The sequence below is a fragment of the Dermochelys coriacea genome, chromosome 2, assembly GCF_009764565.3.
Source record: "Dermochelys coriacea isolate rDerCor1 chromosome 2, rDerCor1.pri.v4, whole genome shotgun sequence".
NCBI classification, from domain to species: domain Eukaryota; kingdom Metazoa; phylum Chordata; order Testudines; family Dermochelyidae; genus Dermochelys; species Dermochelys coriacea.
Genome location: NC_050069.1, coordinates 73,465,541 through 73,492,890, shown reverse-complemented (window position 1 = coordinate 73,492,890; position 27,350 = coordinate 73,465,541). Strand labels below are relative to the sequence as shown.

At 42.1% G+C, this 27,350-nt stretch overlaps 1 protein-coding gene across 2 annotated transcripts in view; it reads left to right on the top strand.

Moving 5' to 3' along the window:
* Positions 1-27,350, top strand: part of SNTG1 (syntrophin gamma 1) — a 578,088-nt gene that overhangs the window by 408,577 nt on the left and 142,161 nt on the right. For both annotated transcript variants that reach the window (XM_043507881.1, XM_038390970.2), the window contains exon 11: positions 416-545. In XM_043507881.1, coding sequence (XP_043363816.1) covers positions 416-545 — 130 coding nt within the window. The remainder of the gene's footprint in view (positions 1-415; positions 546-27,350) is intronic.

Sequence of the window (27,350 nt, the reverse complement as noted above, 5' to 3'; positions counted from 1 at the left end):
TCATAAATTTCCCAGAACTGAGTAATCATTCAGTCTAAGGGCCAAGACTTTCAAACCTGGGTGTGTAAAGTTAGGCTCATAAATCCATATTAAGAATTTAAATTAACTGCTTAAATACAGATTTAGGAACTTAACTTTAAATAGTCAGGTTTGAAAATGTTGGTCAAGATTTTCAAGCAACCATTCTTATCTTTGTAGCTCTGCCATCTATAAAAGTTAAATATAATCTCAATTGACCTGTTATTACATTCATTTTAATTAAAGTTATATATATATAAAATGAGATAATTAAGATGAGAGTTCAGCAGTGGACCATTGTGGTTGAAAGAAAAGCTTTTCTACATGTGATGTTAAGATGATATGTTAGAACAGATGACTTTTTCTGCTGACCTGATCTGTTATGAAATGTCTATAGGCAAAATGCATTCCAAATAATTGCTGTGGATGGAGTTTGCAGTGGAATAATTCAGTCTCTCTCTGCTGAAGACTGTATGGACTGGCTACAAGCAATAGCAACTAACATTTCCATCCTCACAAAGCACAATGTAAGTATAGATCAAAGTGGTTCAGTGGATTTCCAAATCATATTTGATCATAGCTATTGTAAAATGTTTTATAGGTTTAAGTATAGAATTATCTGCTCATAAACAATGCTTGAGATTTCCTCAGGGAAGGCAACTCAGTCTATCATAAAATCAGACTTTTGAAAACTCTTTGAAAGGGAAATCATTTTCTCCCCAGCTATACTGTCCACTTCATCACTATCAGGATTATTTGCTTTTTAGTAGTACCTACCAGATTTAGAGAAACACAGCTTGAAATTTAGGAAGATCAGGTGACTTGGTTATGCATGTGTGCAAGTAAAAAGTAAATGTTATTTTTATACATTTTGAAAAACGGAAAAAACATTTTTCCTTGTAAGTCCATTAGAGCAGGGATCATGCCTACCTTTGTGTTTGCACATCATCCTAACACACAGGTGTCCTGATCCGGGCCTCTGGATGCTTCCATCATATCAACACATAACATTAATAATGCATTTGTGCTTCATGCTCTTTACTTTACTCATGGTTTAATCTTATGTGAGAGATGTTTCATAGTCTACTGAGGATACATTTAATGCAAAAGCTTTTCCAATTTCCAAAGCTTTTCCTTACTGATAAAATGGCAGGTTATTTGGTAGATTAGATATAATTTGTTTATCAACTTTTGCATTGTATGTTTTTCTTTACTCAAGGAGAGCAAATACACATGGGGCTAAACTTATCTGTATTATAAGCCATGTAACTCACTGATGAACAATTCAGCCCTTTGGGTTTTAATTTAGGTCCCATAAGATTTCCTTCAATCTGAATTACCTTCCCCTACCTGCTTCAAAATTTGTTTTTATTTCAAATGCTGGGAACACATTGAAGGTGATTTATATTCTAGTTTCAAAACTATGTTCCAGCTGGCAGCAATATGTAAAAGTCAGTGCATTGGAAAAAACATGATAGACATGAATTCATCCACCATCTGTAAGCTTCCATGCGATACAAGCCAAATTTCCTGGCTATTTATTCATCTCTATAATGTTGTTGCTGCATAGGACTGCCAGTCTCACCAGGATCCTGACAAATGAGGATGCTCTTTCTTTCTGTTATGAACTTTAGATCATACTATAAACTATTTTTGCTATTTACAATAGAGCATTTGTTTTCTCATAATAATGCGTTGTTGCACACAACCATCTGGCATCACTTTAAGTGTCTCCGATTATGCTGTAATCACAGCTACCTAAAGTAACTTCATTTTGCTAAAACATTGTAGTTACATGACAAGTCTTATTTCAATATTTTAAAATGATCACAGTATATAATTCCACAGTAATTCCATAAAACACTAGGAACAAATGTAGGCAACACTCTACAATAGAAGTAAATGGATAATTATTCCTTTATTGTGCAAATCTTAGGTTGTTGTTTTATCACCATGGCTCACAGTGGAATGGCTTTAATTGAGGGTCTGTCAGGGTTTATAATCCCTCTGCGTAATAATTGTCTATATGTATATCTTGAAGTCCAGCCTGCCCATGGCTATGCTGAACTCATGGGAAGTGATAAGGGCTCTGTTATTTATAATGTAGTCATACTGTTCTTTAAAAAATATCAATTGCCAGTAAGAATTACAGTTGACATCGTACAGTGATGAGTGAATATATGATCATTTGGAGACACAGATATGAGGAAAATAACTGCATTGCTCTGCACAATGATCAGATGAGATGAGAGGTGCTTCTGATTCATCTCCATACAGAATGGATATTGACATTCACATACTGTTGCTGTTAACAATGTTTTTGCTTGAGAAAGATAAGACATTTAGTTGAGGTCACAACTGATTCTACTCTAACTTGACACGCAAGGCTACAAATGACAAAAAGGTTACAAGACTTCCTATAAACGAGAAGACAAACACATATATATCTACTCTGCTGATTTTTTGGTTTGAATTGCATTTGCACTTACTCCTAGTGAATGTGTCAAGGTATTTACCCTTTACTTTGAGGCACAGCACTGAGCAAATATATGTAATAAGGGTGAGAAAATTCTTAATAACTCCTGACAGCCTCTTCCATAGACACTGTGCATGGCTGAAGCTCTGTTGGTTAGTGTTTGGGTACAGGTAAGGAAGAGCGGGTTGGTGTAGCATGCTGCAGAATAATGGTCTGGCAGAAGTTAATACTTTTCTCAGCCAATAGAACTCAGCTGGAGAACTTTTAATTTATGACCCACAAAATGGCAGAAAGACCATTTGGTGACTCAAATCCAATAAACCTTTGCATGGGGGAGGATAAGGCTTTCGCCTCTCTTCCCTGCTTGCACAATGCTTAATTTGGAGCTGTCAGAAGCAGTGATCTGTGGCTCCAAAACCCCTGGAAGCAGCCCTCTGGTCTCTTCTAACTGAGGCCTGTGTGGGTGGGGAGGAACATGGGAAGCTGCCAGTTTGGATGCTGGGCAGGAGGGTGAATGTAAAGCTGGAAGTAGCAGGAGCATGAGGAACAAGCAAGCTGATCCTTCCTTCCTTTACCCAGGTTCCCACTGGGAATTTCCGACAGGAGATTTTACTGTTCTCAGCCAGTGGGGTGTGAGCCACAGGCTTCCTCAGGACTAGAGCTGAGCAAGCAATTGATATTTTCATTTAGTAGCAGAACCAAAAAAACCCCAAGTTATTGAACCAAAGCTGAATTTTGTTTTTTTCTTTCAGCAAGAAATGGAAAAAAAATAATTGGGATTGAATGATGTTTCAAATGTCATTTTGATTGTTTTTTTAAAATTTAAACTGTTTCAACATTTTTGAAATTGTTTTCCTTATTTTTTTTTTATTCAGCTGAAACTATCTGCCTAATTTGACACAAATTTGTGAATAGCTTTAGTTGCTCTGGAACTGGATTTTTGACTGAAAAATTTCACCCAGCTATACTCCTGGTTCTTGGTTGCCCTGTGCTGTTTGAGTAGTTCTGCTCAAAGAAATGTTAACTTCTGCTCATTTACTTCTGCTGAATATCTACTCCTGTGGAGGGAAAGTTGTGTAGTTGTGTGAAGGTGGCAGCAAATAGCACCATGGCTTTTAAGGGAACTGTGCTGTGAGGAGCCTAGGGACTAACTCAGGGGTCATGTTCTTGATGAGGACCTTTTGTGTCCACCACTTGCCAGGGCCTCAATCATCAGAACAGTATATTCTCGAGGGATTCAATCATTTCAAAATTTTGAATGACTTCAATGGGGACAGAATTTCAACAAAGATCATTATCAGGCTCAGCTCAGTTCAAAATAATTCTGTGGCACAATGAGCTATACAAGTGCTGCAACCACAAAAAAAAGACAGATGCTTTAAATCTTTGTTACAGGTAAATACAGTGCATCCGATATCTGCCTAGAGTAGGGCTGAACAGTGTGTTTGGTGGGTGTCCTCTGTGTCCATTTGTCACTCTTGCCCATTCCTCCTTCTGTCGAATATTTCTACATAGTGTGATAGTATCTCTGCCATGTCTTTCCTTTCCCCTTTCATCATTTCCTTGAAACTCTTTAACAATGTAATAGTTTTGCTTATGACTGTTACCTTGGAGCTAGTACTTTACGATAAAATATTTTGTCAAACATTAACTCCAGAAAGACAGCTAAACCTGCGTACATGTCATCCAAGAGGTAAAGTGGTGACAAAAAGTAATTGTAAATGTACCACAGAAACGCGTACAAGATCTTGTACGATTTACTACAGTATCTCAATTTATTCAATGGGTAAAAACGGTGATATTGCACACTTTCCAGGTAAATCTTACAAGATGTCACATATCTGTGAAATTACTGTACCACAGCCATACTGCCCTGCAGAGGAAGAATGGCCTTGTGGTTAAGGCACTGGACTAGGATCAGCAGATCCTGAGTGATCTTTAGCAAGTTATTTCCCTGTGTTTAAAATTCAATTGAAGTCAATCAGACTTGAGCATGTTCTTGAAGTTAAACAGAAGCTTAAGTGCTTTCCGGACTCAGCGATCTCATCTCTTTGCCTCCATTCTTCTTTTGTAAATTGGGTATATTTAGGGTAGCCAACCCTCCAGGATTGTCCTGGAGTCTCCAGGAATTAAAGAGTAATCTTTAATTAAAGATTATGTAATGTTATGAAACCTACAACCACAACTGGCAGCCCTAGGTATAGTAATACTTTCCTGCCTCCCAGATGTATCTGAATCAGGCAGAGCAGGGACTTGAACCTGGCTCTCCCACAGCCTTGGTGAACTTCCTAACCAATAGGTTATTGTCTATTCTGTGGGTCTTTCTCCTCTCTCTGGCCTACTCTGCTCCCCCTACACCCGGAATCCATCCTGGACTTGGGAAAATCCTGACAAAAAAGGTCAGGAAACAGATATTTCCACAAAACATTTTGGTTTCAGTGAAAAAAAAATGCTTTCTAGGAAAGTTTTCAACCAGTTCTAGTTGACAGCCTTTAAGGAAGAAATGGAAACCTAAAGATGAGGGGGCCAGTCTGGAAATGGGAGAAATGTTATGTACTGAATGGTCCTAAACTTGTTATCTGGCATTTTCTACCAAGGACAAAAGTCTGCTCATTTCATGTAAAACAGGCTCTATTTAGTTTAAAGTGTGTCCAGCTGTCCCCCAAACAGCATACACCTTTGTGACTACAAAGACCTTGCGACCTCTTTCCCATCACCCTATCTGTAATGGGAAGAAGATCCTTTCCCATACTGTTTGCCAATTCCTGTTATGTTCCTTCTGGAAACATTTACCTCATCTGAGAGCTCAAAATTGAACACACTTGCAGTACAAAGATTGGATGTACATTTTTGTTTTCAGTTTTCTTGAGACACGATGACCTGACTGAAAGTTTTCATGCATGCAAAACACTCAAAATTATTTTAGTCAGCTCCTCCTCCTCCTATTCTTCCACTCCTTGTAAATGCTGGGTTATGCTCAATCTGCCGTTTGAAGACTCATGTTTTTGTGTCATTGATGTGTTCCTATGGTTTGCTTTCATTTAAGTGTTCACTTATATTTCCTGTAATTTGCTTTACATCTTACTTCATTAACTTACTGATGGTACCTTACTGGCTATAGAACTATGGTGTAATTTATACCATTTGGGATGTAGTTCTGACTGGGTTGATCCAGATTTACATTATGTGCAGCCTCAGAGCAAAGACATGAAATTCAAAAAATTCTTGATAAAACTACAGTATGTTTCACCAGCTTACCCAGAAGCCCTTTAATTTGGGCAAATAATACTACCAAGTGGGAAGAGTGTGCTTCTTACAATGGTGGTGGTGGGGGGGAACAGCTTCAGAAAATGAAATGTAAGTGGCTATGCTTCTGCATCCATAACACTGTAAACTAGCTTTAACATTGTCTAGGATTAATGCGAACTCGCAGTAGGTCCAAGTGCTTTCATGAGTACTGCAGTTGTTATGATGTGTTCTAATCACAGTGCCAGTGTAAGATGACAGATCTTGGATTTGGAATACCGCTTTGATTTATTTCAGAGTAGCAGCCGTGTTAGTCTGTATTCGCAAAAAGAAAAGTAGTACTTGTGGCACCTTAGAGACTAACAAATTTATTAGAGCATAAGCTTTCGTGAGCTACAGCTCACTTCATCGGATGCATCCGATGAAGTGAGCTGTAGCTCACGAAAGCTTATGCTCTAATAAATTTGTTAGTCTCTAAGGTGCCACAAGTACTCCTTTTCTTTTCGCTTTGATTTAGTCACTGTAGGCATTCAGGCAGCTCATGAAGCCCTATTTTTACCTGAGTTCGTAGATAGTATGCTTTTCATTTGCCCCTTAATATTCAAATTATTTTTTCACAATATGTCCATTTGTATTATGAACTAAAAGGAAAGAAACACTCTACAATAATGTTACTTATTAGTCTCACAGCTATTACAGTGCTATCGGTGTCACTTGATGTAAAATATTATCATTCATGCTGCCATATATTACTACAGCCCCAAACTACAAGCAGTATGAGAGCAAAACACATCCGTAGAGAGGATAAACTGAAAAAGCCTTGGGTTTTATTAAATACGTCTTCAAACAGGAGAGCCATAATTTACCTCTAGAATGTTGTAAGCTTTTTAAAAAAATACATTCCATTGCCAAACCAGCTGCATTACACTGATGCGGAGGGAATACCTTTTTTGTTTGTTTTGTGAGTGTTATTTTAATTATGCAGGCTCAGAGGTAGGAATAGCTGCTCCTTCGCTAGTATGTAATCAAATGATAAATGGTAGTATTATGTGCACATTGAGCTGAAAAGAAAAATGCCAGAATACTTTTTCTTTGGCCCCCTGTGTGGGATTTAAAGTATAGCTGTAAGGCCATTTTCCCTCCATTGTCTATGCTGAATTAAAGTTTGTCTGCAGTTACTGATAGTCCAAATGCATATTCTGATTGGTTGCTAAGTCCTTTTAGATAATGCTCTTCCCACACAGCAACCCCCAGTGGAGCAGGGCTGGGACTTTATCACTGAAAAACAAAACCATAATCTCTCATTATATTAAATACGAAAGGGAGAGTTAATGGGGAGAGGGACAAAAATATTAGTACTAGCCTGGGAGGGAATGAGGAAAGGCAGCTGGGATTTTACAGAGAGGGAGTCAATAGAGGGGGAAGTGATAATTTTAAATTGCTCTTTCCTGCCAAATGGTCAAATTGACCTTACAACAGTAGAGTGGGGATTTCTAGACACTCACCCCAGTTTCAGTAGTATTGGGAACTGTTTGATACTCCAAATTGAGTTTCTTGTAATCGAAAGTGTTGAAGGTGACTGAAGCACTAACTGCTGTTGATATAGCATCCAGGCTTCTAGGACTAGACGGAGAGAGAATATCAAAAATGCCTAGTTTTATGTAGCACTCTTCAAATGTAGGTCTCAAGACAAATCAGATTATACCTATTTTTTTCAGGTAGGGAAACTGACTACATAGAAGTTAAATGACTTTTAGTCCCTCTTTTCTCTTATTCCTCTAGGAAATATATCTCCTAGTGATAGATACATTGGAAGTCTCATCCTTCATTGGATGAAGTGAGCTGTAGCTCACATAAGCTTATGCTCAAATAAATTTGTTAGTCTCTAAGGTGCCACAAGTACTCCTTCCCTTTATATTTATGATAGGGACGGATAAGCCCCACACTGGCAATGAGAGGGTTAAGAAGAGCCTGTGGAGCCAGTTGGCTCTGCCCCACAACACCTGCAGCAAATGTCAGACATGGAGAGGGGGGTTAAAAGGAGCGGACTGCACCACTTCAGGGCTGACCAGGAAGGAGAGCAGAGCTCTCCTTCTCTTGATGAGAGAGAAGCCTGGTTGTAAGTCAGACACTGAGCCAGCTTGTCAGCCAGAAGAGTCACTGCTAGAAAGGAGAGCCAGACCCGGAGGGATCAACGGAAGTATGGACTGTTTGGATACAAGCCCTGAAGAGACCAAGGCACACTTCAGTCCTACCCATTCTGGGGTGTTAAGGTCCAGAAAAAAAAATCCAGAACAAAAAAACACCACAACACAAAACAGGGTCAGCCAATAAACCTTGGGAGGAATCCTGATGAGCCATAAAGGGAGAAGCCATAAAGCCATAGAGGCAACCTGATCACAGTTCCTTTGTAACGATTGCCATGCCAACACAAACTCAATGGGACTACATATGTGTTTGTGAGGCTGGGTTTTAGAATTTCATGATTTATTACGAATATGCTTATTTTAGTTATGGGAGAATGGTTATACTCAACTAAGTCTGTTACTGTACCTAGGATAAACATAATCTGAGACATTATGGGGCAGGTCTTCAGCTGTCTGCATAGCTCCACTGGCTTCTGTAGGGATATACTGACTTTCTCCAGATGAGGGCTTGGCCCTGTGTGACAAATACAGGTGTGCCCAGTGATGAATCTGTATCTAAATCTAAAATATGACTTGAGGGAGGCTTCTCTGCTCCTTGACATCTTTAAACCATGATTTAAGGACTTCAATAGCTCAGACATAGGTGAGGTTTTTCATAGGAGTGGGTGGGTGAGATTCTGTGGCCTGCGCTGTGCAGGAGGTCGGACTAGATGATCAGAATGGTCCCTTCTGACCTTAGTATCTATGAATCTATGAATATGGTGTGTATATATAGGATTTCAGAGATTGTGCAGACAATTTTAGCACACTCCCACATTCAGGAGACTTGTAATTGTAAGCCATTAAGACTGTAAACAAGTCTAACTGTCAAAGAATAGAACAATTACAGGGGCATTTTCCTAGATGTCCTAACTGGCCCACTGGCAGAAAGCAGCAGAAGGCAAATGGAAGACTTCATGTCTAGGCTCTGTAACAAAAGCCACTGGGCAATATGACAGTTGGGCTCAGGAAAGGATGGTAGGGCTTTGAGAAAAGAGATTTTTTTTTCCTGAAGAGGTAGAATAGGCTGGGGGTGAGGGAGAGACTGTGTGGAAGGAAAACTGACACCAGGCTGGGTCTCAAGAGTTCCTAAAAGAATCCAAGCTGGGTCTGTTCTTTTCCTGTAACTTGAGATGATTAGATTAGACTAAATACAGATATAGGTTGTTATGCAGTCATTCTCTGTAATGCTTTGTTCCATTTGCTCTTAAATGTATATTACTTTAAGAAGGCTGCTATATCTAGATAATTGATCACAAGGTCCTGAAGGGAAGAAACACGGGTGTTCAGTCAGACCTACTTGGTAATAAACAATTCGCATAGATGTGGTGTTATACCCATTGCGTAATATTAGAGAATGGCAAAATTCCCTCCCAAAACAGGCAAGAACATAAAGAAAGAAGAATGACCATACTGGGTATGACCAGTGGTCCATTTAGTCCAGTATCGTGTCTTCTGACAATGGCTGGTGCCAGATGCATCAAAGAGGATGAACAGGTCAGGGCAATTTATTGAGTGATCCATCCCCTGTCACCCAGTCCCAGTTTCTGGCGATCAGAAGTTTAGAGATATGTAGAGCATGGGGTTGCATCTCTGACCATCTTGGTTAATAGCTATTGATTGACCTATCCTCCCTGAATTTATCTAATTCTTTTTTGAACTCATTTATACTTTTGACCTTCACAACATGCCCTGGCAATGGATTCCACAGGTTGACTGTGTGTTGTGTGAAAAAGTATTTCCATTGTTTCTTTTAAAGCTGTTGCCTATTAATTTAATTGGGTGACCCCGGTTCTTGTATTATGTGAAGGGATAAATAATACTTTCCTTTCACTTTCTCTACACCATTCATGATTTTATAGACCTCTATCATACGTTCTGTCCTTCTTATCCCTCTCTTGTCTAAGCTGAACAGTCCCAGTCTTTTTAATCTCTCCTCATATGGAAGCTGCTCATAGAATCATAGAAGATTAGGGTTGGAATGGACCTCAGGAGGTCATCTAGTCCAACCCCCTGCTCAACTCAGGGCCAACACCAACTAAATCATCCCAGCCAGGGCTTTGTCAAGCCAGGCCTTAAAAACCTCTAAGGACGGAGATTCCACACCCCGTCCCCCCAGGTAACCCATTCCAGTGCTTCTCCACCCTCTTAGTGAAATAGTGTTTCCTGATATTCAACCTAGACCTCCCCCACTGCAACTTGAGACCACTGCTCCTTATTCTGTCATCTGCCACCATTGAGAACAGCTGAGCTTCATCCATTTTGGAAACCCCCTTCAGGTAGTTGAAGGTTGCTATCAAATTCCTTCTCACCCTTCTCTTCTTCAGACTAAACAAGACCAGTTCCCTCAGCTTCTCCTTGTAAGTCATGTGCCCCAGCCCCCTAATCATTTTCATTACCCTCTGCTGGACTCTCTCCCATTTTTCCACATCTTTACTGTAGTGGGGAGCCCAAAACTGGATGCAGTGCTAAATAGAAGGGAATAATCACTTCCCTCAGTCTGCTGGCAGTGTCCCTACTAATGCAGCCGAATATGCTGTTAGCCTTCCTGACAACAAGGGCACACTGCTGACTCATCCAGCTTCTCATCCACTGTAATCCCCAGGTCCTTTTCTACAGAAGTGCAGTTTAGCCAGTCAGTCCCCAGCCTGTAGCGGTGCATGGGATTCTTCTTTCTTAAGTGCAGAACTCTGCACTTGTCCTTGTTGAACCTCATCAGAATCCTCCAATTTGTCTCCAATAGGTCATTCTGGACCCTATCCCTACCCTCCAGCATATCTACCTCTCCCCTCAGTTTAGTGTCATCCACAAATTTGCTGAAGGTGCAATCTATCCCATCATCTAGATCATTAATAAAGTGGTTGAACAAAACCGGCCCCAGGACCAACCCCTGGGGCACTTTGCTTGATACCAGCTGCCAACTAGACATTGAGCCATTGATCACTACCCATTGTGCCCGACAATCTAGCCAGCTTTCTATCCACCTTATAATCCATTCATCCAATCCATACTTTTTTTAACTTGCTGTCAAGAATACTGTGGGAGACCATATCAAAAGCTTTGCTAAAGTCAAGATGTATCATGTCCACTGAATTCCCTGTATCACAGAGCCAGTTATCTCATCATAGAAGGCAGTCAGCTTGGTCAGGAATGACTTGCCCTTGGTGAATCCATGCTGACTGTTCCTGATCACCTTCCTCTCCTCCAAGTGCTTTAAAATGGTTTCCTTGAGGACCTGCTCCATGATTTTTCCAGGGACTCAGGTGAGGCTGACTGGTCTGTAGTTCCCCAGGTTCTCCTTTTTCCCTTTTTAAAATATTGGCACTATATATGCCTTTTTCTAATCATCTCGGACCTCCCCCGGTCACCACAAGTTTTCAAAGATAATGGCCAATGGCTCTGCAATAACAGCAGCCAATTCCCTCAGCACTCTCGGATGCATTAGGTCTGGAGCCATGGACTTGTGCATGTCCAGCTTTTCTAAATAGTCCTTAATCTGTTCTTTCACCACTGAGGGCGGCTCACCTCCTCCCCATACTGTGTTGTCCAGGACAGCAAGCTGTTCCACACCTATAATCATTTTTTTAACCTTCTTTACATATTTTCCAATTTTAAAATATTTTTTAGATGGATGACCAGAGCTGCATGTGGTATTTAAGGTGTGGGTGAACGATAGATTTACATAGTGGCATTATGATATTGTCTGTCTTATTATCTTTGCCTTTCCTAATGGTTCATAACATTCTATTCACTTTTTTGACTGCTACAGCATATTGTGTGAATGTTTTCAGAGAACTATCCATAATGACTCAAGATCTCTTTCTTGAGTAGTAACAGCTAATTTAGAAACCATCATTTTATATGTATAGTTGGGAGTATGTTTTCCAATGTGCATTACTTTGCATTTATCAACTGAATTTCATCTGCCATATTGTTGTCCAGTCACTCCGTTTTGTCAGATACCTTTAAAACTCTTCTCATTCAGCTTTGGACTTAACTGTCTTAAGTAATTTTGTATGGTCTGCCACCTCACTGTTTACTCCCTTTTTCCAGATTATTTATGTTGAAGAACACTGATTCCTTGGGAGACCGTGCTATTTATCACCCTGAACTGTGAAAATGGACCCTTTTATTTTGACTCTTTGTTTCCTATCTTTTATCTTGTTACTGATCCATGAGAGAATCTTCCCTCTTATCCCAGGATTTTTGTTTAGGGATCTTGTCAAAGGCCTTCTGAAAGTTCAAGTGCACTGGATCATCTTTGTCCACATGCTTGTAGACAGTTTCAAAGAATTACAATAGACTAGTGAGGCAAGATTTCCCTTTTCAAAAACCATGTTGACTCTTCCGCAACCTATCATGTCCATCTATGCATCTGGTAATTCTGTTCTTTACTATAGATTGAACCATTTTGCCTAGTACTGAAATTAGGTTTATTGGTCTGCAGTAACCACGGTCATCTCTGGAGCATTTTTTAAAAATCCGTGTTACATTAGCTATCCTCAAGTTATCTGGTACAGAGGCTGATTTAAGCAATAAGTTTCATATCAAAGTTAGTAGTTTGATACTACTCAGTCATTTCTGTATATTTTGTATTCTGGTATTACCGTGTTCCATTGATTATGTGGCCTAATACCTGAGTGAGGTACACTCAGAGAGATGAAAAAGGAGACAGAGGTGCTAGTAGCCTTGTAACCATGACACCCTGTGTACTTAGTGGAATCTTCTCTCTATGGCTTCTTCTACCCTGGAAGCTAGGGGTGTGGTTCCCAGCCTGTGTAGACATACTCACAGTAGTTCTCATCAAGCTGGCATGTAAATAGTCATACTAGCACTGGCTGAAAAGAGTGGCAGCATGGTTTATCTGCCCTGTGTGCAAACTTGCCTGAACCCTGTGCATTCATACTCAGGGTGGCTAGCCCGGGATTCCACTTGCCCCAGCATGCTGTCAAGGCTAATGCACTATTCTTAGCATGCTTGCTCAATGAGAGCTAGCACAAATACATCTACCCAAACTGAGAATCACACCTCTACCTCCAATTGTAAATGCAACCTCTATTTCTATTGCAACCTAAGCAGAGTTTTGTCTTCTCTCAAAAGTATTTATTTTCTATTTAACCAGATATGAGATCAGATTAAAAAGGTGAATCTGGATTCAGGGTAAGATTCCAAATCAATCCAAAATTTGCTAGGATTGTGGTTCAGGTTTCCTTATATTACAGAATTTTAAAAAAAATTCTGAAGTGTATATGTAGCACATATTAGCTCGGAGAAAAAAATTCTGTACAAATTGGATACTGAACAATATTTTGGTTCATAAAATGTTATTAATATAATTTTTTAAATTTTATCTAGCTTTCTAACCTAGTTTTCTGGCAAACAATAAATTAGAACACCCAGTAAAAAGGGATGCATGTCTGTAATGAAGCTTAATCACCTGCAAGGCAAGGGAAATGTGACACTTCACACAGATACCCAGGGTTGTGAGGCACCTTGCTACCATCTGCTCTTAGCCTGAGGAAGTCTTGTCTGTTCTTGCTGTGAATCAGCTCTCTGACTCCATCAGTCTCTGGCAACACCTCCACAGTCCTGGCTCTCTCTGGATAGAGAATAGCCACACACCACTGAGTCCTCCGTGCGTCACTCTGGAGTTCCCAAACCCTGTTCCATTGAACGCTCACAGAATTCTCAGATTCATGACTCCCCAAAAAATAGTACACACCAGTTTACAGGGTTCAAATCAGGATTACCACTAGACACACACAGCATTTATATATAATTATAGGGAAAACAAGAATACATTTAGCATCAAAGGGCAGAGCTTCAAATGATAGAAAGCAAGAATATTGGAAACAGATGGTTACATATCAGACAAAATCATAATATGCTTTCTAGAGTCTAAAGTTAACACACAAGATTGTCCCCAATTTCTATAAGGTAGCTTACCCCAAGACTTTTTCCCTAGCATTTTCAGTCAGGGTGGCTGAGATCCTCCTTTCACAAAACCAAGCCTGCTGGGATTTGATTTCCCAGATTGAAGAATGTCTCTCTGCACCTTCAGATGTACCAGACCGACCTTTGATCTTCACCTAAAATAGGGTCCCTTTCATCCCCTGCTGTTTACTTTGTTCTTTTAGTTTCCTTCTGAAGTCTCTGCAAGCTCTTCATTAGCATTTGACTCAGTATGCCAATAAACTTCTATTGTAAAACACACAATAAACAATAATCCACCAGAGAGATAAGTATCTTCCACCTTCTGTCTGGAGAAGTTTGTTTCAAGATATGTCACCTTTGAGTGACCTGCCTTTAATTAAAAAGTCTAGAGAACATAATTTTCAGCATATATACATAACTCTTCACATTTTTACATACAGACATCCAGCAATGATTATGATGACCAAGGTGACACAGGCTTTCATTAGAGCTCTTCCATGGTACTTTTTTGGTGAATCCAGGGCATCTATGTACTCCTGTGACTTCTGCCATTTAACATCCAGAGATCCTTGGGTCACAGGAAAGAACTCCAATTAGTCATGCCCCACACCTGGTGGGAGGGAGAGATTAACTCATTGCTTCCTGGCCAAATGAGGTGGAGCTAGGCCTTATAAGTAAACTGAGGGATCTCAGGTTTCAGAGTAGCAGCCATGTTAGTCTGTATTCGCAAAAAGAAAAGGAGGACTTGTGGCATCTTAGAAACTAACAATTTGTTAGTCTCTAAGGTGCCACAAGTACTCCTTTTCTTTTTGGGGATCTCAGTTGGGGAGAGCTTGCAGAAGAGACAGGTCTCTCTGGCAGAGAAAAGCTCTGGAATAGGGTTTAACAGGCAGGATACAACAGAGGAAGAAACAACCAGAGCAGGTTAGGTGCTTGCAAAGGAGCCTTGGGGTAGCGCAAATGAGGGAACTACAGTGAAACCTGAGAGGGGCGGAAGGTCTGTTAGTTTGAAGATCCATTTGGACTTTCATTTGGACTTGCCTGTGCTACCCTGGAAAGGGATTAGACTTTTATGTGACTTGACTGGACAGTCAAGCCACAGAGCACCCAGAGAGGAGTCTGAAGAGACAGACTGATAAAGGCTATTGCAGGTCCAGCAGAGAGCCTAATAGGGGCACCAGAGACAAGGACCCCATGTCACACGATGAGCAGAGACAAAGGGGTGCCCATGAAGTGAGGATGCTCAACTACAACTTCCCAGGGATAGTTTTCAAAAATGTTGGGGGGAGGGTCATATGTTAAGTAATCTCAGGCTTCTAGGATAATGTAGGGAAGTTGAGCATGCTGAGTTTTTGGCACGGTTAATAAAACATGGAATATATATGTTTATATATAGAGAGAGAGAGTGACAGGGCTGGTAGCAGCACCATCTAATATCACTTGGGCTGAAATTTTACATGCCATGGCTTTTTATTTAAATGTCAACCAAAACAATTCAGCCATTTTTAGAACAAAGCTAGAGGAAAAAATACTGGTAACCTCTTACCTGAGAACCCCATGCTTTGGAGCAGGAACTCAAAAGGCACTCAGAAGTTAAGAAATGCCCAAATTAAGGTAGCCTGTGCAACCTTAATTTGTGCCCTTGCACTTATGAATTGTGATACAGTCATTAATTACATGACATGCTACTTTTTCCACAAGACCCCTACCTCATTTAGTGCACAGAATGGACCTGTAGTGGGAATGAGTCAGGGTTGCATAATGAAGGAAACAGTTGGAACAGACTAGGTCCTACACACATTTGTTGCAGAAGTTAGGTGTGTAGTGAATGAAGCAGAGCATGGCAGGAAGGGAAGGGATGGTCTCTTGGTTAAGGCAGTTCAATGCTGCCCTCAAAAACTAGATTCTATCCTTGCCTTTGCTCCAGATCATCCTGTGTGATGCTAAACAATTCACTCAAACCAGTTGTTACATAGGTGGTCAGTAATTGTGTCTCATTTTTGGTTGCCTGATTTTAGACCCTGGGAGTCTGATTTGCAGAAGCACTCAACACTCATAGCTCACTGCTTTGAACATATGAGTGCTTTGAACATATAATGTGCTATATAATGCTATTTACTGCTGAAAGTCCTAACTGCCTCAAATTAGGCACCAAAAATTAATGGCAACTTTTCTCCTTAATCTTTGTGCCTCTGTAAAATGTATAGATTTTTTTAAAGCACTTGGATACTATATTGATGAACACCCAAGAAAAGTCCATGAGGAAGTTAATAATTCTGTCTTCAGAGCAGGGTTTGAAAAATATCCAATAAAGAAGGTCCTGGGGCCACACACTGCACCATGAGGAGAAAACAAATTATTGAATAGCTGCTCCTTCAGTGAGCACTGTCCATCTCGTACACTGAATGAGGCAAGGGACCTGTGGAAAAAATAGTGTCATGACGATATAATAAAAGACTGTTTCAAAATGCATACACACAAGGTAGCTGAATTGAGGTTGCACAGGCAACTTTAATTCTGGCATTACCTAACTTTTGATTCCTTGACTTTACAATCTTAATAATGTTCTTTTAATGTAGGGGTTTTATGTGTGTAGTAAATATAAAATGTGTTATATGTAAACCTGCTTGCCTTTATTTTCTTTATGAATTCAAGTTGTGTGTTGCTTTGCTAAATAAATACTCTAGGGTTTAATCCAGAAAGCATATTAATCTGATGTATTTGGTTAATATCAAAGTAATTGTTAATTTTTATTTGGCTCAGATAATGGACAATTCTAGGATTCATCATATGCAACAAATTTGGCAAATTTTAAAGTAAAACTATAATTGAGAATAGACGTTGATCAAGGCTGATCTTTCAAAGTCATCAAATTTATGAATTTAATCAATAACTAAGTTTTAAAAGAGAGAACAATAAAGAGAACATGAATATATTAAAATGACCTAGAAATAAGCTTTTTTTTTACTTCGCTAAAACAATGCAATAAGCTAACAAGCATAAAACAGACTACAGAAACAAGGCTAAAATAGTAAGAGAGTATTTTATTACACTTTTTAGTCTGGTTTGCTCTGTTGAAAAGGAACAACAGACACTATATGTCCCCCTGAAGAGTGCATTAGGTTTTGTATCTTAACTTGTGGGATTTTCAAGTCAGAAATCTTTCTTTTTCTGCCAAACTATGATTTGAAATGTGTTCTTTATAAACCAAACCCATGGGATGTTTTACTGAACAAACCACACAACCACACATTTTATCATCTCTATTTATGCTTCTTTCTGCTTCAAACTTCCATGACCTCCTAACTTTGTAAAATAATTAATTCATAGCTTTCCAACTCTCTCTATGTAGACTTTCTTGTTTTGAATACAAACTGGTGTGTCTGGATTGGATATTAAAAAGCATCACTGTGAGTGAAGAAAACAGTAATAAAAATATAGTCCACAAAGCCCATGTAGGTACCACACTATCTTTTTGTGTGGAATATGCTTGAATGGGCAAAGAATGAGTTTAAATGTTAGAAGGGCCAAGTATGTTAAAATAGTTGGTTAAATGCTCACAAAAGAAGAGACAAATCACAGACATATTTAAATGGCTGAATTTGGCAATCAGTAGCAAATAGGTATTGCAAAAAGGTGACCACTGGGCTGTGATTGATAGCAGAGAGGTTAGAGGAATCTGTTACAAAATGGATATCCCAGATTTTGGTTGATAAAATTTGTGACCAAAGTTTGGATTTTATGAGTAATGGAGGCTGATAAAATGAATTCATGGTCTATGTATGGAAGGGACTTTGTGCATGTCTCCTCCACTTGTCCTCTTCCACAGCAGCATTCCCAAAGTCTGTATATTAGACTCTCCAGGGATCCTCGAGTTGGCAGAGGAAGGTTGTGGGGAGCATGCATCATCTTCTGCCAGCTTCATGGAGCCCAGAAAGCAAATGTGATATGGCTAGTGGTTGTATTCTGTTTCTCTTGGTGTTCCTTCACCTTTAAGCAGCAGTGGGAGGGTTCTCAAGGAGTGCCACTGGCTTCATGAGCCCTCTCAGCATGGTTCTGTTAAAGTCACACTGTTCCGGGTCTGTGTCGGGAGCATCGGAGATCCAGGATCAGTACAAAGTGACAAGGTTCAGTGGAGTGCATTGGTAGCTTCTGTGGCTTACATAAGATCTGAATTTTCACACACTTCTTAATTAATACTTCTTTGAGATAATTTTACTAACAAGAAGTTAAAAGGGGAGCAGATCATTCTAGGCTGGAGATACATATTATAGGGTTGACATAAATTTAAAAAAATAATAATGTGGCTCTTATTCACCTACGAGTGAAAAACAGCAGTTATTTTAATGTCTATTTATTGCATTTTTAATATCTAACTATTGCAATTTTGTGAATTTACATTAATTCATTATACATAATACTTTATTGAAACTATACCCAAAATAAATAGAACATAAATACCATAATAACTGGAGCCACAACCAGTATTGCCAAAATAGTGACATCAGTTCTTCGTATTTCCCAGTATGCTAGTTTCTTTACAATATCATTATCTCTGAAGACCTCTGCTTCAGGGAAAGGTATTTGAAATACTTTGAAGAAAGAGGCTGCATTTCCAAGTGTTATACAGTAATCATTCACTAATTATTGGAAATATTTAAATAGATTAGCTATTATGCATGTTCACATACTTTTTAAATTTTTTATCTTTACATCTTTAAAACTTAATTTTGTAAAAATGTCACTGAAATGGCAAAAAACAAACCACAGACTATAGGCTTTGAGTACTATAGTACTGAAGTTTTTCATGGTGGTTTGATGAAAAATAAATTGATACAAAAAGAAGAATTAAAATATTATCCCTTTGGTGACTATTCACTAGATTATTCAGTGGGCTGCTTTTCTTTGTAACCCTTGTGTAAGAAATCTAACATTCTCTGGGACCCTGCCTTTGTCCACATTGTTACTCCTCACGTGCCAATTCCTAGAATATTGGTTATGCATGGGCAGTGTTTGCCTACAGAGCATTTCATAACTTTTTGTCCATAACAGAAAATGTGTGCCAAACTGAAATCAAAGGATTTTAATTTGATGACAGATCTGCTGTGCTGTGAGTACTGTCACTCACGTCTGGAGCAGAGAAACTGAGAGATTCAGCAAATATCCAACTGGCCTAGGGGAGGTTGCCTGAGCTGGGAAAGAGGCAACTGACAGGTCAGATCTCATCTCTTCTAACTGTTTGAATTCCCATGCAATTCACTAAGATTATGAGCCCCAACAGAGAAGGCAGTTTGGAACAGCTGATGAAACATATTCCCTTCCCCCTACTTCTGTTTTTAATTCATTATCAGAGAGCTGATAGGTCAGTGAAAGCACAGAACACAGTCTCTCATATGACAAACCCCAATATGCCTTTCTGAGTGACTAAACCTGTTTGAGTTATGCTATCTCTAGCCACTACTATAAACCATAGTCCTCCGCTGAATAGTAACTAGCTGTGTAACATACTGGGAAAGTGTGTGCCACGCCCTCCTCCAGGGTCTGCTGTTCAAAGGGGCTAGCACTTAAATCTAACATAGGGATCTGAAAGTCAAGGCAGTCAAACACTGCTGCTGATCTAGGGGGCCTGGCATTGGTGTATGTGATGTATTCAGTGTACTCTCCAATACACATTTTGTATGAAAAAACTGTGATAATCTGCAAACTAAAGTGTGAAAAAGCAGAACACACAAGATTCACATTTCAGTCATTTGCAACACATTTGGCTGTGTAACCTACTGTTCAGTGTGCTATGTGTTCCACTCTCCCAGTACCCATGTCCATGTCCCCCAGTACCCAGTCCACAAAGGATAGGAGTCTGTTATTTTCCTTTTCCTGTTTGAGACTTTGGCTTTTTAGGACAACCTACAAAGACTTATGCTTTTAACTTTGGAAGTCATTTATTCAACTCCCAATGTTGGCCAGCCTGACAGCTCTCATATTTGAAGATGTCCCATACTGGCATTTTTGTACATTGAGAAAGAATTGTCATACTGTCAGGGATAGAGGCCCAGAGGAAAGGGATCGCAATGGACACTGCATGCCTTCTGGTACAATGCAGGCACAAATCCTGCTTCTGCGGCTGTGTCTAGTTTCCAAAAAATTGTGAGAGGCTACAGAGCATCTAGGGAAGTGAGGGATGTCACAGTGTCCTTCATAGAGGTTCCCTCCAGCTTAGAGGTTACATCATCACTGTTGACCATGGAGGGTTGCTCTAGCACCTATGCATCAGCATAAAATGTTTACTGAGGCACATTACAGCTTCCCCCACCCTTCAGAAGGGTCAAAAATCAGGAGCAGCTTCAACAATGCAGTTTTTCTTTCTGATTACCAGGCAGGTGCAGCTCTCCTACTTCCTGACACTGGGAATCTATGGACTGAGGTACACCAAAGCTGCATTTAAAAAAAAATCCTAGGAAACTAGCTAATGAAAACTGTTTTGTGGCTGTTGAGGTTGTGGTAGGACATGCTCCACTCACCCAAAATGTTAAAATAATGGAAATAAGACCTGAAAAGGAAAGACTTGTGCATTCCTTTTCCATCTTTGTATAGCCTACTGTGATACAGGAGGGCCAAGGAGCAGTGGTAGAGTGTTAGAGGGGAAATATATAAGCCCAAGGCTAATTACGGTGTTGTTCCCTGTAGACTAGGGAGGGTGGCTACAGGTTAATTGGAGCACCTGCAGTCAATTAAGGCCGTGTCAGGAGCATAATAAATCCCCCTGCTTCAGGAAGTCAGGGGAAAGGAGGAAGGAGAGAGGTCTGGAGCTTAGAGGTGTGCTGTGAGACTTGAAAGATCAGAGAACCGAACTAAGGGAGACCCTGCCCCAGCAGGGGAGGGAGACTCCCTTCCCCAGCATCTAAGGACTGAAGGTAACCCCACCCAAGGGAGAAGAGGGTCAGAACCTGCAGGGGTTGAGAGGGGCTGGGGCTCAGAGTGAGGAGCAAACCCAGACCCCTCCCCTGCTTCCCTCTTCTACCACCTTCCCAGGCCACAACCAGGGGCAAGAGGTGGCGTCTTAGCCCCGCTGCCAAGAAAAGTGCAGGACCCACCATACTAACATCGGCCATCTTGTAACATGTGGTGTCAGCAGTGGGATTGCTGCGCCATGAACATAATCCAGCAGGAGGCTACCCAAGTCCAGGCAGCTGCCCAACAGGAGGCCATGCGGCTGCAGCAAGAGACCAATCACCTGCTGATGACTCAGGCCACCCAAGATTGGGCCATGCTGCAGGATCTAGTGTAACCAGGTGAAGGCCCTTATGGAGCTGAGCCGTGGGTATGACAGGACATGGACCATACAGGCCACCTACTGTCTGCAGAAAATGACCCGGGAGGATGATGTGGAGGTGTAGCTCCTGGCCTTTGGAGGATAGCCCTTTAGGAGGCCTGGCCCTGAGACAAGTGGTCGGGCATCCTCGCCCTATTTTTGTGTGGGGAGGCCCAGAAGGCCTACTATGATATGACCACAGAGGAGGCAGCAAATTACCACTGACTGAAGGCGGAGATCCTGGCCAGGGCAGAGGTAACAACCGCCTTGCGAGCCCGGAGGTTCAATGAATGGCAATACTGTGAAGACAAGACACCGGGATCACAACTATTTGACCTAATCCACATAGCCCGGAAGTGGCTATGCCTGGAGGCTCTCAGCTCAGAGAAAATGATGGAGCTCCTGGTGCTGGACCACTACGAGAGGACTACCTTCAGGCCTCCGAGCCTGGGAAGGCCAGAATGACCCAATCTATCCATCTATGATGAATTGGTCACCCTTGTCGAGAGACAACTGGCAGCCCGTGAACTGTTCAAAACCCCAGGAGGTGAAACACAGTGTTTCAGAAAACCAGTCCTGACCCCGAGGCCCTGGATCATTGAGAACTCCAGGAAAGCCATAGCTGGAAGAACGGCACCAAGGAGCAGCCTGAGGCCCAAAAAGGAGCTGGGAGTCTGGGGAGAGAGGGTTGGGGGAGCAAATCAGAGGGCCCAAGACAGCAGGCAACCTCCGGAATGAGATATCGCTGTTATGAGTGTGGGGAGTTGGGGCATATAGCAGCCCAGTGCCCCAACAGGGAGGAGCCCATGCAATGTAATCTGGGGGATTCCGGGGACCACTGTGGCCTAATCAGCCTGGTGGGAGTAGCAACATCCCCACATGACTACACCAGTAAAGATGAACGGCATCCAGCCCATAGCTTTGGTGGACTTTGGGAGTGCTGTCACATTGGTCTCAGGGAAGTTAGTGGGGCAAGTCCCACTGAGCTGGGCCAAGAGCACAGGAGTGACATGTGTCCATGGCACAGTAAATTTCTACCCCACAATTCCAATACGGACTGAGATCCAGGGAAACACTACCAAGATGACTGCAGGGCTGGTCCCCAAGTTCCCCTACCTGGTCGTAATTGGCAGGGACTTTCCTAGGTTCGAGAGCCTACTCCCCTGCCCCCATTGAGTTAGGGGACAGAAGTAAACCCCAAGCAGAGTTTGAGGTGCCCATGGATGACCCTACCACAATTTTTGCTGGGTTTTCCCCAAGTCATTTTCACCCCCCAGGAAGTCCCGGAAATCCAGAAGGGATTAGGAACCAGAAACCAGAGAACTGCCCTGGTTGGAAGAAGACCCCATGGAGACCCAGAGTCAGCCCCAGCATGAGCGGAAGCACCCCAAGAGAAGGAGGGGAGCAGAATCCAATAGAATCAGGCCAGATTGGTCCCGCACGTGAATGTTTTGGGCAGGACTAAGCTGATGACCCACTGTATGCAAATGTGAGGGAGGAGGTAGTAGAGGTAAATGGTGTGCCAGTAGAAGGGAAAACCAAAGGACCAGTGCCATACTATATAATCAAGCAGGATCTGTTGTACCGGGTAGTGCCAATATGGGGGGAAGTAGTAGAACAGCTCTTGGTGCCACAGAAGCATACTAGGGCCATATTAGAGTTAGCTCACAATCATCTCTTTGGGAGACATTTAGGAGCAGACAAGACTCTGGACAGAGTCCTAAGGAAGTTTTACTGGCCGGGGGTACGGGCAGAAGTCCAGCACTATTACACCTCCTGCCCAGAGTGCCAGCTGCATAACCTCCGACCTCAGTTAAGGGCCCTGATGGTACCCTTGCTTATAATTGAACTTCTTTTTGAAAGGACAGCAATGGATCTAGTGGGCCCATTAGAAAGAATGGCCTGGGGCCACCGAAGCATACTCATCATCCTGGACTATGCTACACAGTACCCTGAAGACATTCCTTTAAGAAACCCCACATCCAAGGTGATCGCAAAAGAACTGGTGCATATTTTTGCTAAGGAGATCCTGACAGACCAAAGGACTCCCTTCATGTCGAGAGTAATGAAAGATTTATGTACCCTGATCCGCATCCAAGCCTTGCGGACCTCGGTCTATCATCCCCAAACAAATGGTCTGGTTGAGTGATTTAACTGCACTCTCAAGAGCATGATCCAAAAGGTGATGGCCCAAGATGGAAAAGACTGGGATACCCTCCTCTCATATCTGATGTTTGCAATACGAGAAGTTCCTCAAGCATCTACTGGTTTCTCCCCCTTTGAGCTACTGTATGGATGCCACCCACATGGCATATTAGACATCGCAAAGGAGGAATGGAAGGAACAACTCAACCTGGGGAAGAACATCATTGCACACATAGCCCAGATGAGAGAACGAATAGCCCACGTGACCCCTATTGTACAAGAGCATTTGGAGAAAGCACAAGAGGCCCAACAAATCTACTACAATCGTCGGGCAAAAACATGGAAATTTCAACCAGGAGAACGGGTGCTGGTGCTGGTACTAACAACAGAAACTAAGCTCCTGGCCAGTTGGCGTGGACCCTATGAGATCATGGAAGCCGTTGGGGAGGTGAATTATAAGGTGAAGCAGCCAGACCGCCAAAGGCCAGAGCAGATATACCATATCAAATTACTGAAACCCTGGCTCGATCTGGAGATGTGCCTGGCTGTCCTGCCAGCTCCATCCCAGGCAGATGGCACACAAGGATAGGTAAAGATATCCCATGAATTAGTCCCAGAACAACTAACAGAGGTCATCAAAATGATCCAGCGGAACCAAGACATGTTCTCCACACAACAAGGCCGTATGATGCTGATCCAACACCATATCGTCACCTGTCCCAGAGCAAGGGTGATGATAAAACCATGTTGCATACTGGAGGCAAAAAGAGAAGAAATTAGGGTAGAAGTAAGGGAGATGCTGGAACTTGGGGTGATTGAGGAATCACACAGCCAGTGGTCCAGCCCTATCATCTTGGTCCCCCAAGCCTGATGGCAGCCTGAAGTTTTGTAATGACTTCCAGAAGTTAAATGAGGTATCCCAATTCGATGACTATCCAATACTACATATTGATGAACTGGTGGATCAGTTAGGCAAGGCTTGATACTTGACCACCTTGGACTTGACAAAAGGCTACTGGCAGATCCCCTTAGCTGAGGATGCCAAGGAAAAAATGCTTTCTCTACACCCAATGGCCTTTTCCAATATGCCATCCTCCCTTTTGGGCTCCATGCAGCCCCCACGACTTTCCAACTATTGATGGACAGATTACTTCGACCCCATACCAAGTATACTGCCGCCTATTTAGATGATGTGGTAATCCATAGCCCTGACTGGGAGATGCACCTGGAGAAAGTGAAAGCAGTACTGGATGCTCTTAGACAGGCTGGTCTCACTGCTAACCCACCCAAATGTGCAGTAGGGTTAGCCAAGGCCAGATACCTCAGGTATGTATTTGGAAGGGGCCTGGTGAAGCCCCAGTGGAACAAAGTGAAGGCAATACAGCAATGGCCTTGCCCGATCCACAAGAAGCAAGTCAGAGCATTCTTAGGCATAGTGGGGTACTACTGCCAGTTCATCCCTCACTTCGCCACAAAGGTTGCACCTCTGATGGACCTGATAAGAACTCGGGCCCGGAGATAGTTAAGTGGACCAAGGTGGCAGAAGAAGACCTAAGGACAGACCTAAGGACGGCCCTTTGCAGCCACCTGGCCCCAGATTTCAAAAAGGAATTCATCCTACAAAGAGACGCCTAGGAGGTAGGACTTGGGGCTGTCCTTTCACAGATGGTGGGGGATGAGGAGCACGCAATCCTTTACCTTAGCCGAAAGCTCCTACCCAGGGAGCAGTGGTACGCCATAGTGGAAAAGTAATGCCTAATGATTAAACGGGCCATGGAGATTCTACGGTACTACCTGCTTGGGCGGCGGTTCACCCTTGTGACAAACTATGCCCCATTCCAATGGATGGACACAAACAAGGGGAGGAATGCACAAGTGACTAGATGGTTTCTATCCCTACAACTTTTCCACTTCCGGATACAGCATAGACCCAGAAGCCAACATGGCAATACGGACAACCTGTCACGACAACACTGTCTCTCATCCCAAGTAGTCTAACCCTGTGGTGTTGAGCAGGCGGGGGGGGAGAAGGGGGCGGGGGGATGGATATGTGATATAGGTGGGCCAGGGAGCAGGGTAAAGTGTTAGAGCGGAAATATATAAGCCCAAGGCTAATTAAGGTGTGGTTCACTGTAGACCCCTCCCCCTCTTCCCTCCTCTACCAGCTTCCCGGGCCACTAGCAGGGATCTCGGCAGCCCAAAAGCAGGGGCAGGGGGTGGCATCTTAGCTGCCCTGCCAAGAAAAGTGCAGGATGCACTATATTAACATCAGCCATCTTGACACACTTACAAAGCTACTGATAACACATTCCAGTGTTCCAAAGAGCTGTCACTCCATCTTCAGTAGACATGAAAAGGAAATGTGTACCCTAACTTCATCAAACTTGTACTCGAACACAAAAGCTTAACAGTGATCTCAGCAGTGTTAAGGCAGAATAACTTCCTGAATGCTTGGAATAGATGACAGTCAGTGTGTTGATCTGTTGACACAATAGACATAAAAGCATAGGAGGTTACTGTGAAGGATTTTTTGTGCGTGCAGTTTTCATGAAGTTGGGGTACATTGTTTTTGGTATTGGTTGTAGATGGATGCAGAAAGTTCATGGAGTTGTTGCTGGCACAAAATGCCTGAGGCAGGCAACAGCTGGATTCGTTGCCCCGTGTGCATCACCCAATAATCACAATGGGGTGGAGAAGTACAAAAGTTTATTTGAAGCTTCAAGCGGTACAGGGAGACAACAATCACAAATCGTGCACATCAGTGCAAGCAGTTACACATATTTTATACATTCATTCTTTAGCATGCTTATACAATACCAAGCTGCCCTAAGTATTCATATAGCCAATCCGGTATACCGGCCAGTTCCCCTTTTTCCTCTTATCATCTATTCCCCCATATATGGAGTTGTTTGTTCAGCACTATCTAACATTCCTGTCCTGCTTGACCTAATCTTGCTCCAGCCAGTCTGCGCCTGCAATACACTGTTGCAAATTTCTCAGCGTGCAGGCTGAAAAGGGAAGGGGGGGCATCTGGGCCTAGAGCGAGGGGGCTTCATCGACACTCGTGGTCTTCCATCCCCTTGAATTACCTAGTGGCCATGCCCGTTGTCCCCAACAGAGTTGCATAATGAATAATATTGTAGGGAATATGAAGGTGGAAAGGAACACACAAGTCTTTCTCCTTAGCTTCTTATTTGCATTCTTTAAAGGTTTTGGGTAAATGGAGCATGTCCTTTCACAACTTCAGCTTCTGCTGAATGTAGTTTACGTGTGTATATATAACATTTCTGTATGTTAGTATATGACCAAATTCTTGCCAATGCCACCAAAGCAGGACAGGTGGGCCCCATAAAGCTGTTTTCAACTGAGCAGCTGAGGATTCCCAAAGGGTAGAGAAATTCATGGCTGGTATCGTCAGTTACAACTGCTCTACACCACCTGCTGCTATTCTCTAACAATCCATAGATGGCTGAATGGCCCCTTGAAACTGCTCTAACTTTACACAAGAGACTGAACTGGAGCCCAACAGCTTCATGGGGTTATGGGAATACAAAGGAAATGTACGGCCACCAAGTATGGCTTGGCCAGACCTGAGTATTGAAGCCCACTGAGTTTGAATTTGTGGCCCACTGAGTTTGTGAATTAAGTATCCTATAGCTCATATAGTGCTCTCAGTTTCTTTTCATTCAGTGTTTTACTAGTAGAAATTCCTCAGGGTAGGCAAAGCCAATCCAGTATTTTCCATTTGTTTGAAAGCAGTGGCATCAGCCACATAATGAAGTAGAGAAGGACAAAAAGGAAAGCAGCTGTTATTTTTCTTTTCCTGTTTCTCCATTCATTGTAGTTGTTGCTTTTCTCACCTTCTGAGTGTCTCTGCAAGTGAGCAAATGCTTTGCACATTGGGATTTCCCAGCAGAAAGGTTTGAAGCATGCACTAGCTTCCACAACAGTGCTGACCTCCAGTTGCTCAGGAAAGAACTCTTTATCTCTCTCTCTCTCTCTCTCTCTGCTGTTCAGTTGATTATGACCCTGAAAG